The following is a 20,652-nucleotide window of genomic DNA, read 5'->3' as shown; positions in this document are numbered from 1 at the left end:
ATATTTTACACGTGAACCAAATAGAAACTGTCCCTATCAGGATAAAAATAGTTAGTGGGGAACCAGCATGATGTCAGATCTTCCATAATGTGAATTAATTCTTGTACATTCCTGGCAATGGTTTCCTCCTGGGTCTTACCAAATTCACAAAAATTTGTTAAAATCTTGTCTTCACTGAAACTGAAATGATATAGAAAGTCATTAGTCGGTGCGTTCCAAGATGGCTGATGTCAGCCAATGAGCTCCGCCACAGCGTTCTTGTCTCTTAGAGAATTTTCTTTTTATTCTTCCTCCTAGATGGGGAAGAAACGCAAGGGTGTACAGCGTCTGCTGTCGGCAGCTTCAGCTCCAGTATCATCTGGGCCGATGGACAGTTTTGTGCATCGACCCGAGGCAGCAGGAGTAACTCTGGGTGGCTTGCTGGGATTGTCTGTGGCAGAAGGTGTGCCATTGACTTCCCCTGAGCCGGAAGTTACTCTATCCCCGGAATCGTGGCTTCCCCACCTCTCCCGCAGATGAATGATGGCTGTGGGGCCCTGAAGCAATCCACGTTTGAGCCTGCACAGCACCCGTAGCTGCCTGGTGATTGCTGCAGCTGAATCTCAGCTGCTGCTGGGCTTATTAACCATTTGGAAACTCTCTGCTTTGCCTTTGCATTGCCTAAGGCCCTGGTTTGTTGGTGCTTGCTGCAATTCTGCCTAGTCCAGTTTATAGTCTGTATTCTTGCCTGATTCTAGTTTAGTCTTTGTGTAGCTTCTTGTACTGTATTGCTTGTTTCCCAGTCTTGTTTCTTGTTGTATGTCTTTGTCTAGTTCTTGGTTGCCTGTGTTTCTTGTTCAGTGGCTGCCTGGCAGCTTTCAGTTCTGTCTCTTGTCTACCAGTGTTTGTTCCCTGTTTCAGTGGCTGCTTGCAGCTTTCAGTTCTGTCCCTTTTCTGTCTGAGAGTCCTAGTCTAGTATTCTGCCTAGCCTCCCTGTGTGTATCCTGCTGGTATCCAGCAGTGGCGTAGCCAGACCTGACATTTTGGATGGGCCTAGAGTTAATATGGGTGGGCACTATGTATATAGGTATGAGCCGTGTTTCATGGGATAGTCTAAATAATGCCTTAGCGTGCACTTTATGACAAAATTATCTGCCCAACAGATGTCCTGCATCAACATAAACCAGATACATACTTTATGGAACACAGAAAATTTTAAATAAAGGAATATACTGAAATTAAATTGAAACTCTTTCATTGGGGCATATGGAATCATATCTTCACATCATCTCTTTTGTACAAATAGATTATTCCATTTTGAACATGTTTCAGGGACAAGTGGTTTTCATAAGTCAAAATAATAAAAACATTTTCTTTCATGCAGATCTCTCATTTGTTTAAACATAACTACATGGGCTATAAGCCCCTAATGCAGTCCATTGGTTTTCTTATATTTTGTCCTTGTGATGACTTATACTGTGCTAAAACTGGAAATGCAGTGAGACAGAGTTGTTCCTCCTTGGTTAATTTTAGGCAAGAAGCTAAGAAATTATTTACTCTGGTCTTACAACAAGGACATCCCATCAAGCTATCATCATTTGGAAAACATAAGTGTCATTCAGCTCCAACTGTTTTACTGCTGCTTTCCCTTAGCCATCATTATTCCTGGGACTCATCTATATACAAACACAGAGCTTGGAGACAAAGATTAACCCCCCCCCCCCCCCCCCCCCCCAAAAAAAAAAAAAAAATATATATATATATATATATGCCTTTCACAACCAAACAGACTTTACAGAACTGGAAAATGTTGGCACACACCCAGACTGATCCTTGACTTCTGTATGATGGAAGCTCTGCCCCATCACCCACTATTTCTCACTTAAATAGCATCAATAAACAATATTAAGTGCACCTTTATAATATACCACTGCACCCCACAAAACAAAAGGAGCAAGTTCCCACAAACCATCCCCTTCACTTGACCCAGACACAGGAAAAAAAATAAAAAGATTTCAAATACTCCCATGTATCAACCCAATTCATATCCTTTAGTGCGTGTCTTGGCACATAAAAATGTCATAAAATAAGTAAATAGATTGATAGAAACTCTGAATGTCGAGCACCTGATTCTCATAATGTCTACTTTAGTGGCCCTTCACCAGGAGAAAAATATCTCAACACGAATACATCACGTGCTAGGATGTCCCCACAAGCAGCCTCTCCAAATGACACAATACATCACAACTCTACCCACAAAAAGTTATCCCGTTATTATACCTCTGTGTACATCCGCATACTGCTGAACAAGGCGGCTTACTGAAAAACACAAGCGAGATTTTAAAAAAAATGCCACCAGCACCAACAATAAAGAACGACAACATAGACGCAGCAGCCCACAGGCCCGTTTGCCCTGCCCCGAGTGCACCGGGATTATGGCTGTGCGAGGGAGGGAAAACATAGACCAACCTCTGAGTCCGTGGTCTTAACCCTTTGACGCCATGCTGTCTCCCACTCTCAATTCAACCACTTGCGTCCTGGGGGCTCTCTGGAGAGACGGCGAAATGAAATCTGGCCATGCCAGATCCACGCATGCACTGCAGGGCAGACCACATAAGTGAGGATAGGCTAGAGGAGCTGCAGCAGGCAGCCATAGGGAACGGAAGCAGAGCGAAGTAAACTACCATAGTGCGCTGTGGAGCGGAGCCGAACCTCCTCCTCCCCCCCCTCCATCCGATGCTTGACTCTTGAATAGTAGGAACAAGCAGGGCAGTAGGAGGTGCTTCACTAATGCGATTGGACTACTGCCTGTAGCTGTGCAGGATTGCTGGCAGCTGATTGGTCATCAATGAAACTGGGTGGGCCTGAGCCAAATATGGGCCCACCCATAGCTATGCCCCTGGTATCCAGTTCCAGCCCTGTCCAGTAAGTCCTGCCGGCCACCTGCACTCAGGGGCTCAACTCCTGAGGAACGGTGGTCAAGTGCAGGTGAAGTCTAGCTGTCCCGGTCAGAGTTCTGTCTTATCCCAATGTGGGGTGGTATTGCCTGCCACTGCCACTCCTCGGCAGTGGCCCAAGGGCTCACGATCCGAGTTTCCGCTTTTGGAAAAGCCTGACAGCAAGTTTATAATCCATCCTAACCTCTGTAAAATCGAGACTACCCTGTCCATTGTCGCCAAAGCCTCCTATTCTGAGCTGGTTCAGATCAATCATCTAACGAGGGATGGATCCAAATCTTTTCCTTGTGAAGAAATACTAAAGCTACCACAATAACCTTGGAAAAGCCTCTGAAGACTTTGGCTAGAGCAAAGGGAAACACCTTAACCAACAGTGATTGCCCAGAACATAAAACTACAGCTAGTGTTTGTGACTATCCTTGATGGCTATATTAAAAATAGGCATCAGCCAAATTGAGAGAGGTTAATCTCTCCCAGTCTCACTGAGATCATCACACAGAATGCAATGTGTCTATCCTAAAATGCAGGACTCAAAGGGAGGCATTTACTCCCTTTACATCTAGAATGGGCCAAATATATTGAGTAATGACCTTGCTCAAGTTCCTTCACAGGAAAAGGTTCAATAGTACTGGTCCAAGCAGATGTTGTAAACTCTCCTTCAACTGCAGACCTTCTGAAGCGCAACCTGCAGTGAGACACCCTAAAGGCATCTGAAGTGGGATCTGAACGCTCGTGCCTGTACCTGCTGAACCTCTTTTAAGACCAGCTGGGCAGAAGTAACTAAGGCCCACTCCTAGAAAAACAGGCAGAATCTGCCTCCCCACAGCTCTTCTGTGAAGGAGGCCTAAATAATCTCACTGGGGGCTCTTGGAAGAAGTGGGTGGAGGAGAAGGAGCTGCCAGTCCCCAATAAAGGGCTGACCCTCCTGCACACCAGATGAGAGATGAGGAACCCTTCTTATGACAGGAAAGTCCCCAGACCCTGTGGCAAAACCTACTTCCAGCTGTGCTCTCAGTAGCACCTCTACAGGACATAACCCTAGTCCTGAAAGTGACTGGCAGAGACATTCCATGAGGGTGAAACTAAACTGAGGACCCCTGGGAGACCTGAGGTTCTATGATGGCAGGAGAGGCCACTGAACCCCCTAGAGCTAGGTACCCAACCTCTCTCAGTCTACATGTCAAAAACACAATGCAAGGATATAATGGCTACCATTCCCACTTAAAGTTGCAAGACCACAGGGGGAACAGAAGCCTCAGGGAGGAAGCACTCTTCCATCCAGGGGAGCTTCAGGGGAATCCTCGGGGCCTCCTAAGCAACAAAAATCATGTTTCCCATCACATATGGAGCAGAAAGAGTTGGCAGCAGTTCTCACACGCCAGGTCCCACAGCATCTGTCAGCCAGAATCCCCCTACATCTGGGACCACCCCAGTTGACTGCTACACAGTTGAGTCCCCTCCCAGGACAGGCCTGATGAACAAAATAGGCCTGCTGCCAGCTAACTCAGCTTCTTTTCCCCAAGGTAAAGCTGAGGTAAAGAAGGCTTCCTTTCAAAATTCTTTACAGAAAGGGTCTTGTGAAGGGGTGGGGGGCAGAGGAAACTATCCTTACTGGCAGTAGCCCCACAGAAATGTGCCAGCAAGCCCCACAAAACAAAGGACCATGGGCCAATGTGTGGGGCTGTAGAGGGGAGTCTGAACCAGGAGGACCATGATCCGATCCTTGGAGTACTTTACCAGCTACAAAGTAACTACAGGGCCACCGGCCATAAACTGAGGCTTGTAGAGTCAGACCTACTCCCCCCCCCAACAAAAAAACAAAACAAAACCTAAACTAAACTAAATCTGCTGCAGCAGTCCAACATGCACCACCTACTGAAAGGCAGAGAAATACTGGCAAGTTTCAAGCTGCACCACTCCTTATACTGGTGATGCCACTGAAATCTAACTTCCCTGCTTCAATCTGCTGGTAGAGGAATATAATCCATTGAACTGGACTGCTCTAGCAGGATGATAAGGAACAAACATTTAGAAGGACAAAAATGTACTTTATAGCTAATCAATTTGAAATGCATGCAGAATCAAAATTAGAAAAATTAAAATTGAACATTTTATTTTAGATGTATTAAATGAAATGGGGAAAGGAGTGGAGGAGTAGCCTAGTGGTTAGTGCAGTGGACTTTGATCCTGGGGAACTGAGTTTGATTCCCACTACAGCTCCTTGTGACTCTGGGCAAGTCACTTAACCCTCCATTGCCCCTGGTACAAAAGAAGTACCTGAATTTATGTAAACCACTTTGAATGTAGTTGCAAAAACCTCAGAAAGGCGGTATATCAAGTCCCATTTCCTTTCCCCCCTTTCTTTTTAATTCCAACTTGCAAATCTTAAAGCATACATTAGCTCCTACTGAGACAGGTGAGGACCAGAGAGCATTCCTTTCCACTGGCTCACCTGTACAAGCACATTTAAGAGAGGTTCACACTTAGTTGAAGAGAATTTGTGAATCTGTAACTTTAAATTTAGTGCTTCTTGTAAAAACTAGCACATTCATAAGAGGCAGTCTATTACTTTTTATTTCAATCAATAGCAAATTGCAGTACATTAATTTGTTCATCTGGTTTCCAATCAATATGGGGGGAAAAGTTTCAGAAGTTTAAGCAAAATACTGTTGTAAGCAGATTACTATTAGAATTACAAAGTCAGTTATATAATAATTTTATAAAATTGTGGGCATAATTGATTTTTTAATGGACTATTTGCTTGTTCTCGATTCCCAAAGGAATTTTATTCTTGGCCTCCTACACACTGTAAATTCATTAGCTCAAACCTTCTTCCCAGAAGTATTGCAACAGTAAAGTTACAGAGATGTAAACTGAAAAGAAAAGCTGATATGAAGAGAATTCAGCCACTGGATGACTAATATAAATGGACCTCATGGAGAAAGAGGATCACCTGAACCTCTATATCATTAATTATAGAAGAGGCAGAGGCACAAAATATTCTCACTGGCTGATGTTCCAGACAGTTCTTTTTCAAATGATTTGCAACTTCTCTCATGAAAATACAAAAACAAACATGGATCATTTTATTCCATATCACTGCAGTAATTTATTTTCCTTTCACTCAAAAAATGTAATGGCTAAATTTAGGCTAATTTTTAGCACATTTATATATGTAGACCCGAGACAACAGGATGGATATGATGTATCTTCAATTAGAATACCTCAAGTCCATATTCATTACAGAAAAACAGAACTGTCAACTTCAATGACCCAGAAATTGAAAGTGTTTCATAAGAACTTATGTCTTAAGGGGGGGAATTCATCATGCAGAGTTAAGAGCATTAAGTCACATTATTTGGCCCTTAACACAACTTAAAACAGACATATGCTGCTTGACAAAAAATATCACAATGGTATTTAAGTTGCCACGGGTTAAATGGCAATGAGATGCAAAACATGCAAATTAATGTTTTGTATCTCACTATTATGCAAATACTCTAATGAAACTTGCGGTGTTACAACAAAAGTTGTGAAAGGGCCCAAAAATCACTTTTTGCTGGGAGTTATTTCACCAACTTAGTTCATTGGGCTGCAAAGCCACAACCTGATGCACCCAGGACACTAGGGCAGAGTACCCCTGGCTTTCGCCCCCCCCCCCCGACTCAAGCCTTACCCACTCCCCATAAGTTCATGCCCCCCCACTCCCCTACCTCAAAAGGCTCTTGCTCCCTCAAAGGATGACCTTGACATCATTGGTGGGCCGGGAGGTCTTCAGGCAGGAGTGATGCCCAATCGCTCCTGACCAGTCCGGCACCACATCCAAAATGGCATATATAAAAATATACCCCTTAGCGATAATTTTACAAGATTACCACTAGGGGTGCCATTTTGGATACAGTGCCAGACTGAGCAAGAGCAATAGGGCCATCATTGCTGCCTAAAGAGCCCCTCAGGACCACCAATGATGTCAAGGTAGCCCTTTGATGGGGCAGGGGCTATCGTTGAGGTGGGGGGTGAAGGGAGGGGGAGTGTGTGGGCTTGAACATGTGGTGAGTGGGGGGGGAGGCTTGAGTCAGGGAAGCCTTAAGCAGGGGGGGACCCTGCTCTGGTGTCCAGGGAGCATCGGGATATGGCTTTGTGGCCCGATACTTCTGGGTACATAGAATAACGTAAGCAACATTCTTCTTTTACCACAGGATTCAGCACTTTTACCACACCTTTATCAATTTCCCCTAAATCTTTTTGTTATTATTGAACTCCTTTTCTCCAGGTCTGAACTGAGTGTCACCATTGTATGAAACGAGCAGATAGGCCAAGGTTAGGGCATATTTATCAATGAAGTAACTGAAAAAGACTTGGGAGAGGAAGTGGATTAGTGGCTTAAGCAATGGGCTTAGAACCAGGAAAGCCAAAGTTCAAATCCTCAGGCAAGTCACTCTGGGGCTCATTTTCGAAAGAGAAGGACATCCATCTTGCGACCTAAATTGGAAGATTGACATCCTTCTCCCAGGGACGTCCAAATCGGCATAATCGAAACCCGATTTAGGACGTCTCCAACTGCACTCCGTCGCAAGGACGGCCAAAGTTCTAGGTGGCATGTCGGAGGCATAGCGAAGGTGGGACTTGGGCGTACCTAACACTTGGACGTCCTTGACTCATAATCGAAAAAAACAAGGACGTCCCTAACGAACACTTGGACGTTTTCATCCAGACCTGTTTTTTTTACGACTAAGGCACAAAAAGGTGCCCGAAATGACCAGATGACCACCGGAGAGAATCAGGGATGACCTCCTGTTACTCCCCCAATGGTCACTAACCCCCTCCCACCCTCAAAAAACATCTTTCAAAATATGTCATGCCAGCCTCAGATGTCATACTCAGGTCCGTAACAGCGCATTCAGATCCCAGGAGCAGTTTTAGTGGGTACTGCAGTGCACTTCAGACAGGTGCACCCAGGCCCATACCCCCCTACCTGTTACATTTGTGGAGGAAACAGCGAGCTCTCCAAAACCCACCACAAACCCACTGTACCTACATATAGGTGCCCCCCTTCACCCATAAGGGCTATGGTAGTGGTGTACAGTTGTGGGTAGTGGGTTTTGGGGGGGCTCAGCACACAAGGTAAGGGAGCTATGTACCTGGGAGCAATTTGTGAAGTCCACTGCAGTGCTCCCTAGGGTGCCCGGTTGGTATCCTGGCATGTCAGGGGGACCAGTGCACTATAAATGCTGGCTCCTCCCACACCCAAATGGTTTGCATTAGGACATTTTTGAGATGGACGTCTTTGGTTTTGAAAATCGCCGAAAGTCAGAAACGTCCATGTCTAGGGACATCCAAATCTAAGGACGACCTAAATTTCAGGATTGGGGCGTCCTCAGCAAAACTTGGCCGTCCCTTTCGATTATGCCCCTACACGTCTCATTAATCCATGCTTTTGAATATGCTTTGTAATTTTGTTATAATAGTCTCTACCATTTTGTCCGGCATTTGTCCACGGACACCATCACTACTGGGAAGAAGATTTGAGCTAATGAATTTACAGTGTGTAGGAGGCCAAGAATAAAATTCCTTTGGGAATCGAGAACAAGCAAATAGTCCATTAAAAAATCAATTATGCCCACAATTTTATAAAATTATTATATAACTGACTTTGTAGTCTGCCAGAAATTCTGATCCAGCTTCTAGGGATTTTTTCAAGCTGCTAGGTGGTGGAATGAACCTCCGCACCTGACAAGATTTCGTAAATTGTTAAATATTTATTTATTTCAGAAGTTTGTTGTTTTAAGATAACTATTTTAGAATTTTGTTATATACAACTTTTAACAATTAGCTATGTTATTATTTCAGTAATGTAATTCCTGGGTAACGTTCAGTCTCTTAATTTTTGTAAGCCACACTGAACTCTTGAGGAGAGTGTAGGATATAAACGTAGTTAAACTCCAGATGAACTGTGGGGCCACTAGGATTGTGCTGGCTATGAACTTCATATTATAAAACTTTAGAAGCCCAAGAGGCTAGGACTTTTCCACAAAGCCAATGATTGGTAGCATGGATTGTTGCTACTAACTGGGTTTCTGCCAGGTACTTGTGACCTGGATTGGCCACTGTTGGAAGCTGGATACTGGACTAGATGGGCCACTGGTCTGACCCAGTATGGCTATTCTTATGCTCTTAAGTCCTATTCCAGTGGAGGGGAGACAAGATGTGATTTTTACTGATTTTTGTTGGTGCAATAATCCACATGATAGGAGAGCTTCAAGAGTCTTTCTTACTCAACATCTGGAAGAGATTGATGAACCAAGGAATGTGGGTGAGACAGTTAGTGATCCTGCCAGAGGGATCATGCAAACTAACTCTGATTCAGTAGTTGCTGGAGGGCTTCACAGATACTGAAGTGAGGTAGGCGGATTCAACCCTCTGGTCCCAACTACACAATGTTACAAAGTATAGAATGAACTCAGGTGTGAATCACCCAAACAATGTATGGAAGAAGAGCGGGAGTTCTTGTTTACCATGATACAGGGGTTGTAGTAAAAGAAGAAAAAAAATCTTTCAAGGTCACTGGGTAGAGGTTAAGGCAGTGGTTTACAAATCTGTCCTGGGGGAACCCCAGCCAGTCAGGTTTTCAGGATACCCACAATGAATATTCATGAGTTACATTTGCATGTCCTGCCTCCAGCCCAGGGCAGGTAGGAACAGGGAAGACCTTCATGAGTTAAGAACAAGGAATCAGAAGAGTGGCCAAGTTAGGAAAGTTCTCAGTTGACTATCAGGAACTTCTGACCTCATGGCTTAATAGAATCTGGGTCCTTCCTCATCTGTTAAATATTGACCTTTTATGCTGATACTTCTGAGTACAAGCTGACTAGCTGTAACCTGGCAGGAACCACTCCCTTGCTACTGGAATGGAGTTACATGACCTATGAAAGGAACAGGCCTGGGTATATAATTTATGCATAACCCAATAAAGAGTTTTGCTCTACTGTACACTGTGGCTTGGCTGTGACTATGGAGAGTCCATGCCTCATGCCCACTCACGTGGGGGTGTGACTGAATAGGTGTAAATGTCAAATGGGTAAAAATGCCAAGGTATTCACATATACTTTGAAGGACTACCCATAACATGCTTCCTTTATGTACATTTAAAACTGTGGGTGTTGCCATATACACATATGTACTGCCTTTTATGAAACTGTATATTTACACTCCTACATCTCCATTTACACTCCTACATCTAAGTCTGCTACTGTATTTATAAATGTAAAAAATGCCTATGGTTGAAAATTACCCCCTAGCCTTCTTAATAGATAAGTAGAACCAATTTTCTGTGCATGTTTGCTACTTTAAAAGAGGTAAATATGCATTCACATATTTTACAAACAATTTACAGGTTGACCCTGTAGAACAGACTGCAATCTCAGTGCTTCTTACCTAATTAAATATACAATAAAACATGTTTTAATCCAACTCTTTAGCAGCAAAAACTGCCTGATAGTACTAACTATAAACTTAAGCCTACCTTTCCTGTTCTTGCCTCATATGTTTTCGCTCCTCCTCTGAAGGATGTGCTTCTCTTTCTTTCAGTTTATAGGATCCTCTTTGCTCGCTTTTCTCTAACCTGTCATCTTTACGATATTTGCCAAATCTGTAAAAAAAAACCAAAAGAACTGTAAAACCTAGTTTGCAAATAATGAATTCTCATGTTAAAGGTAAGAGGCTGGGGAGGGGGGAGGGAGAAGGGACATGAACAATGTTCTTCGAAGCCTACTTTCCTTTATAGAATATTAGCATAACCAGGAATATACACAGGTATGTGTTTAGGCAAGAGTACTCATGCCAGCCATGCTCACACCCAGATTTCGGAAATATGCACATAACAGTATTCTATATTCCTTAAGTTACACACACACTCCGCTACGTGAACGCCCATTGCCAAGTACACACTATCGAAGATATACGCATACTTACAGAATAGCGAGCAGCTGGACTATTGTTATTTATGCACATACATTCCGCCTAACTGTACATGGATCCTTATAGGATTACCTCTAATAACACTAATCAGTGTGTGAAAATGTTGCAACTCCATGGTACTCTCCTGAATTTTAAAATGTTAAATATGTATGTGAGAGATTACATTATTTCTGGAGACAAACAGAAGATGCTAATTCCAAAATGACATGAAATCAGCTAGACAATATAAGGATTTATTTCTCACTGCTAATAAAATCCTATTACTCTAACTTGATTAGTAAAAACTGAGGGGGTCTTTACCAAGTGGCGGTAAGCCCAACATGGGCTTACCGCTCGCTAAACTGGAAGTCCCGCTGGGCTACCACGGCAGTTCTCACCCCAGTGCACGCCATTTCTGGTGCTACAAAAATATATATACTTTTTGTAGCGCCAGTGTTTACCTGCAGTAATTGGGCAGTGCTGTGCACTGCCCGGTTACCGTCGGGTTAGCATGGGAGCCCTTATCACCACCTCAATGGGTTGTGGTAAGTGCTTCTCCTGAAATGGCCATGCAGCAACTGCTTCACTTGCCAAATGGCCATTTCTTAAAAAAGACAAACAGCTTTTTACCCACTGTGGGATAGTCTCAGATTATGGGATAAATTTTTGCCTCCTTGACCGAAGCAAGTGCTAAGAAGGAAGAATTAGATTTGTCTTTACCTTCTACTTTAGGCCAATTGCTAGTATACCACTGTTGACTAAACAGATGGAAGCTATAGTAGCTGCTTAATTGACATCCTATTTGACAGAAAATGATTGATTGCAACATTATCAATGTGGTTTTCAAAGTATGTACAATACAGAGTCCTTGCTTATTAAATTGATTTTAGATGTTAAGTGATATTTATCTCAAGGCATCAAAGCAATTCTTATTCAGTTTAACTACAATCTTTGATACCATAGACCATATTCTTTTGTTAATTAAACTTAATTAGCTTGGCATTTCCGATCTGGTTCTTAAATGATTTGGAGAATTCTTCAAGTAATAGGCTCTATAAAGTTAAAATGAGAAATAATCTCTCCTCTAGTTGGAAAAGGTGACTAAAATAGTGGATCCAAAATGTTAAGGATGGCCGATTTTTCATGTCATAGGTCTATAAGCAGTCTGAAAAAGTGATGTTTGAACTTCTGTAACTTAAAAAAATATATATATTCACATATAAGGATGGGGCTTCAGTCTGCCAAGTCTCCTACACTCCTGCCAAAGCGGGAAAGTCTCCCAGTGAGACACAGTGCTGAGCCAAGGCCTCCACTGCCGCAATTTCTCCCAATGAGCAGCAGCGGCTGCAGAAGCAAAAGAAGAAAAGCAAGCACAGGGCCACAGCAGCCTTCAGGCATGCACTGTCGTCTTTGCCCCTGGAATGGGAAGCTGACATCAGTGGGGGGGGGGGGGGGGGGGGGGGGGAGCAGAGGACCGGCAGAGCCAACAGTGCATGCCTGAAGGCTGTTGCAGTCTCGTACTTACTTTTCTTGTTCTTTTGCTGTGCCCGCTGCTGCTCTTCGGGAGAAGCAGCAGTGGCAAGGAAACACTGACATACTGGGTGGAAGGGGAATTAGAAGGGGGAAAGGGTATGGATAGGGAGGCAGGCGGTGCTGAATGGAGAGAGCAGAGGGGAGAAAATGAGTGGGGACATTGGATGGAAGAGGGGTACAAAGAGAGATAAATGGTAATATGGGGAGAGAAATAGGGGACATGGATAAGGGCAGGAAAGAGAGAAGCTGCTGGGGAGAAGGAAGGGGAGAAAGTGGAGGACCCTGGTTGTTCGGATGGAGAAAGAGGGAAGATGCTGGAAGAATGGGGAAGACACTGGATAGAAGGGTATGGAGAAAACGAGGAGAGACACTGGAAGGATGGGGAGAGAGAGGGGACATGCTGAATGGAAAAAGGTAGCGAGAAAGATACACACTGGATGGAAGGATTGGGAAAGAAAGACGGAAAATGGTGGATGAAAGGGAAGGGAGAGAGAGAGAGGATACACGATGGACAAAAGGATACAGAGATAAAGTGGGAGACACTGGACGGATGGGGACAATGGTAGGAGACTCATGCAGTGAACCTCTTCAACTAGCAGGGCTTGGGCAGCTCCACCAGCGATTAAACCAGTGCCACAATTTTTGGAGTGGGCTTAAGCCCAAAGTGAGGGGCCCTCTCACATTATGGCCCTGGGGGGGAATAGATTTTGGATAGGGGGTGTAATAGAGTGAACTGAAACACTCCCTCTTACTCATCCCTGCTATCACTGGTGTAAACCAAATATTTTCTGGAATGACCATGGGACTGAGGTATGCCAGGGGACAGAGCGGTAGAGTGGGCGGCGTAAAAGCAGGGCTGGGAGTGTATACTAAAACCTCCCTTTCAAAAATCGGGACCCCAAGGCAGCTCTGGGGCTTGGACTGTTGTATTAGAAATTGCTTATTCTAAGAGAATTCATTAAAACCTCATTTTTCCCAGAGATGGTCACATATTTGAACATAGGTCCAGTGTTTGGAAATACCTACAGCAGAATGAAAACATTCCAGATGATGCATTATCCATAACAACCATTTCCCCTTATCTACTGCTAACACATTTAGATGTAAAATAATAATCAAAAATAAATACTAGCAAAAGTAATCAAAAGGTTTATATAATACTATGAAAAATAGGAACACAAAACTTACAATGAACATTTAACTTCCTTTCAATGAGCTATGTCTCTATATAGAAATAATATGAATGTGGAAAATGTAATCTCAATGTAATATATGAAATCGGCATTTTTTTATTCATGAGATCATTTATAATCTACCTTACTGGCCAGAAATTTTATTACAATGAAGAAATCCACAGTTGTTTTTATTGCTGTTTTTAATATTTAAAAAAGTCCAAAACTAAACATACAAAGTATCACTGAATTAGAATTGTCCTAAAATAAAATCATGAAAACAACAAATGAAACTTCTTTTGTGTTATACTGCAGTACTTCATCTGCCCAGTACCCCTCATTGTAGTTTCAGCATTACTGCACCCAAGAACATTTACACAGCATGTTTGGGGCTGCCTTTTGCCTCATTCTGGAAGAGTTCTACAACAATAGTTCTAACTTAAAGGCAGATATGCTCAGTTGGTGTAGCAGAACATTTGAAAGTCATGCAGCCAACTTTACAGGAACCAGATGTTTAAAGATTTAACTACTAGATCTAAAAATAGTAGGTGATAAAAGAACTATACCAGTCATTACATACAATGATTTCATAGGGCTTTAGGCAAACATTAACTTATAATTATTTCAATATGCACTGCACAACTAGTTTTAACTTCTATATTTTTTTTACCTCATATAAAAGAACATTAATTTTAATAAAAGAACATTGAAATGTGAAATGACTGCAAGCTGAAAATGTCCTCCTTCCTCACCAAAAAGGAAATCTTAATTAGCTATGCTCCTTTATGGAATAGTATATCTTTCACTACTGTGCAACCATTTACTCAGAGACACTGCCTGGCAGTCTTAGCATTCTCAGCTCTTTCAGTGGACCTCAGTTAGAATAAACCGAGAGTACAAGCCAGGTTCCTGTGCCTGTACAATGCTGAATATGGGTGGGCACAACATTTTCCCTGCCCTGCCATACCCCCACCTCAAAATATAAACACATTAGCTAATAAGAATCCCTGAGTTCTGTCAGCTGAGGACTTTCTCTGAAGATAGCCAGAATTCCCTTTTACCAAGCTTGGCAGGCAGCACCAACATCCTTAAGCCATTGATGACAGCATCCCAAACATGCTTAGTTGTTGGTGGCTCAACGATGCTGTCGCCAAATGCAGATCTTGGTAAAAGGGAGTTTTGGCCATCTTTGGAGGAAGTCCTCAACTGGGGGTGCTTGGGGATCCCCATCAGCTATACAGAAAGGGACGTGACTGGGGTTAGACATGCTAGGGCCCAGGTCAGAAAATAAAGGAGGCACCCCTCCCCAATCCACTCTCCCCCCTGCCTCCCGTCTGATTTCCCCACCTGCCATTACTATCATACCAACAGACCCTTACCAAATACAGAACAAGGGATCACAAATTAGAAATAAAAATATTTAGAAAAAAATTGAACTAGGAACCCCAAAAAGTTAAACTTAGTAGGTACTGCAACACTAGAAAAATAAAAACAGAAATGCATTTCCTTTTCTACTGAACACATTACAAAGACATTTGCACATTTCCTAAAGTTAACGTATTCCATTTAACACATTCAAAATAAAATCATTTTTTCTACCTTTGTGGTCTGGACATCTCACTTCATCCTCCAATGGCCAGGTCGTCTTAAGCACCTCATTTGAGAAAAAATGAACCCACTCGATTCTAGTGTTCAACCCCCTAGGGTGCACTGCCTGTAACCGAAAGATTCACATTTATTCTTGTTGTAATAACACCAGTTTTTTGTCACCTCCCCTAGTGTTAAACTTAACTTGTTGTAAAACCACACACCGAGAGATTCAAAGAAATGTCCCTCTTCCACCGGTGTGTGGTTTTACAACAAGTTAAGTTTAACACTAGGGGAGGTGACAAAAAACTGGTGTTATTACAACAAGAATAAATGTGAATCTTTCGGTTACAGGCAGTGCACCCTAGGGGGTTGAACACTAGAATCGAGTGGGTTCATTTTTTCTGAAATGAGGTGCTTAAGACGACCTGGCCATTTGAGGATGAAGTGAGATGACGTCAGACGTCACCTTACAAATTAGAGCGGGAAGTGGGTGAACACTTCCGGAGTGAATAACGGGCTGCAGTGAAGTGAGGAACGCAGAGGGAACTATACATATTTTGAGATTTGTGAGGATTATTGATGATTCTAACTCTACTGCTATTTTTTGTATAGAGTCGCCAGTACCACGGACCCTGTATCATATCGCCCCTCAGCCGTCTTTTCTCCAAGCTGAAGAGCCCTAGCCGCTTTAGCCTTTCCTCATAGGGAAGCTGTCCCATCTCCTTTATCATTTTTGTTGCCCTTCTCTGTAACTTTTCTAATTCCACTATATCCCCCCCCCCCCCACTGTGGTTTCCAGCATTCCTTCCATTCTCTCCCTTCCTTCATTCTCTCCCCCACCCCCTAGCCTGTGATGTCCCTCTGCCGCAGCTGCCCACGTGAACCAAAAGAACTCTCACTTCCTTCTTCCTTTCTCCTCTCCTGGACCCACTCGTAGCCTTCCACTGCCAGCTCCAATCCCAAAATGACAGCTGTAATTTTGAATAAGAAAGATGGCATGAACAGCTCCTGCCTCGACTCTCTACTACACCACCAGGGCGATACGATAGGCTCAGGGGGACCTACAGGTCGGTCCAGAAGAGGCAGCAGTGAAGGGATTTCTCTGTTCAGGGGGAGAGGCAGCAGTGAAGGGACACCATGGGGGGAGGGGGAATACAAGACAGGCTCAAATATAAATCAAAATTTAATTTTTGGCCCCAAAATCTTGGATTATATTCAAGTACATTCAGTACTCTCGAACTAACAGAAAGGATTTAAAGATACAGTTTTCCTAACATATTGTAAACCATGAAATTCTATTGTTTTATCACCTTCTAATCACCCATCCACCTTTTCCTTGGTCCCTCCCCCACCCCTCTCTTTCCTCTTGAGACTACTGGAATGATTTTATGTCATCCTTTGCCCATACTGTCGTGACCTGAGGAAGGCAGTTTTGGCTTCTGAAAGCCACCATTGTGTAAAAATACAAAGTGCATAACTACCAAAAATTAAATCCTGCAACTTCTAAAACATCAAGATGCAAAATCAACTGAACAATGTTTAGCTCTTCTTCATCATATTCTATTTCTATAATTAGATGCCCTCTGTACTTGAAGACATCATTGTTTCATAATACAATGCTACAAATTGCATTTGGCTCAAGGACAAATTATGAGAAACGCTACTATTGCTGTGTCTGCTTGACTAAGTCGGGAAATAATAAGAGCCTGATTGAACCCCAAGCAGCAAAACTGCTGAGAAGGGTCAATTTGAACATTTCTATTACTGCTTTTGTTCAACCTAACATTTTACCAGGTCAGGAGAAAACAATCATACTGCATTGAGTTAACATATTTCTATTTTTTTCTGAAGAGGATGTATAATTTAACAAATGGTGCCGCCCACAGGCAGACATACAAAATATTAATGAGATCTAGTGCAGGTCATAAAAAGAGATCTTTTCTTTTTTATTGGTACTTGAAGGAAAAGTAAAAATAAAAGTTGGAAGGTTTCTCTTTCATTGTGAATATTGTTTCTAATAAGAGGACACAGAGCACTTAGCAGATGAACTATCCTTTGCATGTTAAAGCCTAAAATGTACAGTAAAGGGAAAATGAAGAAAATAGTTACAATGGCAGCTTTAGCTGGCACTTTCACATAGCCAAAAACAGTGAGCTAAACAGATTTTGAATACTTCCGGCAGAATATCAGGCTTTGCAGCCAATGAATATGTACAGTTAATGGGAAATCTCACTGAAAAACAGTGGCACGCAAAGAGTTAAAGAAACTTCTGGTACTCTATCAGAAGACCTTCACAGATTAAAACTTCCCTACAGATCTCATTATCTGTAAAACTCTAACATGTCAGTCAGCAATTTTTTTTGTCAATTACTGGGAAAAATATTTCTTATTTTGTTTCTGATCCCTCCCCCATACCCTCTATAGGCTCAATTAAGAGAAAAAGTTGACAATATTGTGCTTTCTTTTACCTTGGTTCTAACACACACATTTAATTAATTTCTCATATTGATACGCACTGAAGCAGGTGATGTCATGTTATATTGAGGAGCAATGAGCAGAGTTTTGTAGTTAATACACTGCACTAAATTACAAATACAATCATCTGAAAGCTCTGTTCAAATGAAACACTCAGCAAATTAATAAAACTATAATCAGATTAATTAACTTAAAGGTTTATACACAACTTAAAAAAATTCAAGTGAAGAATAGTTCTGCCAACCATATATGTTCTTTTTTATAAATGAGAGATAGGCACAAATACCCAAAATATAAAACAACTCGAAAGGGAAGCTTGGCTTCATACAGCCTGTTATTTACTTTAAAAAAAACTTATTTAAAAAGGAAGAATGATATTGATAATGCCAAAAGCTTATGCTCACAAATCACTCCAACTACTGTCAGGTGTTTCATGCAATAGCACTGCAATTTTCTTTGGAAAGAAATTCTGCACTTCCCTTTCTCAACAGAACATGAGGATGGTAACAGAAACAGAGAAGGAAATAGAACACAAAAGAGAAATTTAAGATCATCATCTACAAGTTGAAGAAGAAACTAAATTTGAAAATAAAAAGCAGAAAAATGGATGAGAATGTATACATTTACTTTTGATTTTTTGTTGACATTTTTTAAGGCAGCTAAATACTGATGAAAAGTAAGCAAATGGCTAGTAACTAGGATGAAACATTGGTGATTGGCACTAAAACTTGCAAGCTTCAAAAACATGCTAATTCAACCCAAGTGTCTATTATCATGTGTTCAGTTTACATGGAGGCATATTTTCAAAGCACTTTGGGAGGCTAAGTTCCATAGGTTTCTATGGAACTTTGGGAGGCTAAGTGCTTTGAAAATATGCCTCATGGTAACATAGTAGATGACGGCAGAAAATGACCTGCACGGTCCATCTAGTCTGCCCAACAAGATAAACTCATATGTGCTACTTCTTGTGTATACCTTACCTTGATTTGTATTTGCCATTTTCAGGACACAGACCGTAGAAGTCTTGCCCAGAACTAGCCCCACCACCCAAACACCAGCCCCGCCTCCCAATCTCGGCTAAGCTTCTGAGGATCCATTCCTTCTACACAGGATTCCTTTATGTTTATCCCACGCATGCTTGAATTCTGCTACCGTTTTCATCTACACCACCTCCCGCGGGAGGGCATTCCAAGTATCTACCACTCTCTCCGTGAAAAAATACTTCCTGATATTTTTCTTGTGTTCAGTTTATTCATATGCATTCTACTTATGCTCCAAGGATACTCTGTTAGAAAAGAAATGACTCTTTGTTAAGTTGAAGGCCCTATTTTGGATGACAGAATGCAAAAAGTTGCATTTTTAACATAAGTGTGCAATCTAAAATCCTAAATACGATTAGCCAAGTTCCAAACATGAATATTGAAAGAAGATGGAGAATGTGGCAGGCAGTATATGGGTATTCTTATATTGCTATATTTTCAGCATCACTCCCCGGATCACCGTCCTATCTACTTAAAATAAAGTGCTGTTTCCTGGCTGCCCACTTTCTCTCCACCCTCAAACAATTGCATTTTCATACAAATCTTTTTTTCCATATTAATTATATGTAAGTATGTATGCAATATATATATATATATATATATATATATATATATATATATATATATATATATATATATATATATATATATATATGTAATCCTTACTTATCTGGGTAAGCACCAGGCAGATTCCTTTAAGTAATCTTTAGAGTTCATAGGGAGCTCTGGAAGGTCAACTGACATAGTAATTCACTCAGTGCTCTCTATTCTCTCAAATAAGACAGTTGAGTCCTGAATGTAAGTTCTGAAAAAAGGGGTTTACTGTAATTTGAGTTCTTCAGACAAATTTGGGGCAATGCTTAGTAGCAACTATCTACAGGCAGAAGTAAAGTAGAAAATTGTTTTCTTTCAACAACTTTAATAGGTTTTCTTACAGACTCTTTCCTTGAAGCAGTTTCCAAATAAAGTCCATGGGCCCCTCTCTGTAAGCCCTGTATTTTAGTACACAGGGCTCTATTAGCATTTAACCACAAAGTCCTTATTAGGTGCTTGACCTCAGCTTACTTCAAAAATGGTGAACCAGCTTTGAGAGACAGGGTGTCCCTTTCAGAAATCTTTGATGGGCCATGCTGGAGAAGTGACTGTTGAATGTTTGGCAAAGCGAATGCTACATACCTGTAGAAGGTATTCTCCAAGGACAGCAGGCTGATTGTTCTCACTGATGGGGTGACGTCCACGGCAGCCCCTCCAATCGGAAACTTCTCTAGCAAAGTCCTTTGCTAGTCCTCGCGCGCCCGCGCGCACCGCGCATGCGCGGCCGTCTTCCCGCCCGAAACCGGCTCGAGCCGGCCAGTCCAGTATGTAGCAAGACAATACACTTCAAGGGAAGACACAACTCCAACGGGGAGGCGGGCGGGTTTGTGAGAACAATCAGCCTGCTGTCCTCGGAGAATACCTTCTACAGGTATGTAGCATTCGCTTTCTCCGAGGACAAGCAGGCTGCTTGTTCTCACTGATGGGGTATCCCTAGCCCCCAGGCTCACTCAAAACAACAACCATGGTCAATTGGACCTCGCAACGGCGAGGACATAACTGAGATTGACCTAAAAAATTTACCAACTAACTGAGAGTGCAGCCTGGAACAGAACAAACAGGGCCCTCGGGGGGTGGAGTTGGATCTTAAAGCCCAAACAGGTTCTGAAGAACTGACTGCCCGAACCGACTGTCGCGTCGGGTATCCTGCTGCAGGCAGTAATGAGATGTGAATGTGTGGACAGATGACCACGTCGCAGCTTTGCAAATCTCTTCAATGGAGGCTGACTTCAAGTGGGCTACCGACGCAGCCATGGCTCTAACATTATGAGCCGTGACATGACCCTCAAGAGCCAGCCCCGCCTGGGCGTAAGTGAAGGAAATGCAATCTGCTAGCCAATTGGAGATGGTGTGTTT

The 20,652-nt window shown here is 42.4% G+C and overlaps 1 protein-coding gene across 3 annotated transcripts in view; it reads right to left on the bottom strand.

Moving 5' to 3' along the window:
* PARD3 (par-3 family cell polarity regulator) overlaps nucleotides 1–20,652 on the bottom strand; it is a 1,299,417-nt gene that overhangs the window by 320,195 nt on the left and 958,570 nt on the right. For all 3 annotated transcript variants that reach the window (XM_030199049.1, XM_030199057.1, XM_030199066.1), the window contains one exon: nucleotides 10,459–10,584. In XM_030199049.1, the coding sequence (XP_030054909.1) occupies nucleotides 10,459–10,584 (126 nt within the window). The remainder of the gene's footprint in view (nucleotides 1–10,458; nucleotides 10,585–20,652) is intronic.

Source organism: Microcaecilia unicolor, chromosome 1 (genome assembly GCF_901765095.1).
Source record: "Microcaecilia unicolor chromosome 1, aMicUni1.1, whole genome shotgun sequence".
Lineage (NCBI taxonomy): Eukaryota > Metazoa > Chordata > Amphibia > Gymnophiona > Siphonopidae > Microcaecilia > Microcaecilia unicolor.
This window is presented reverse-complemented; position numbering and strand designations above follow the sequence as displayed.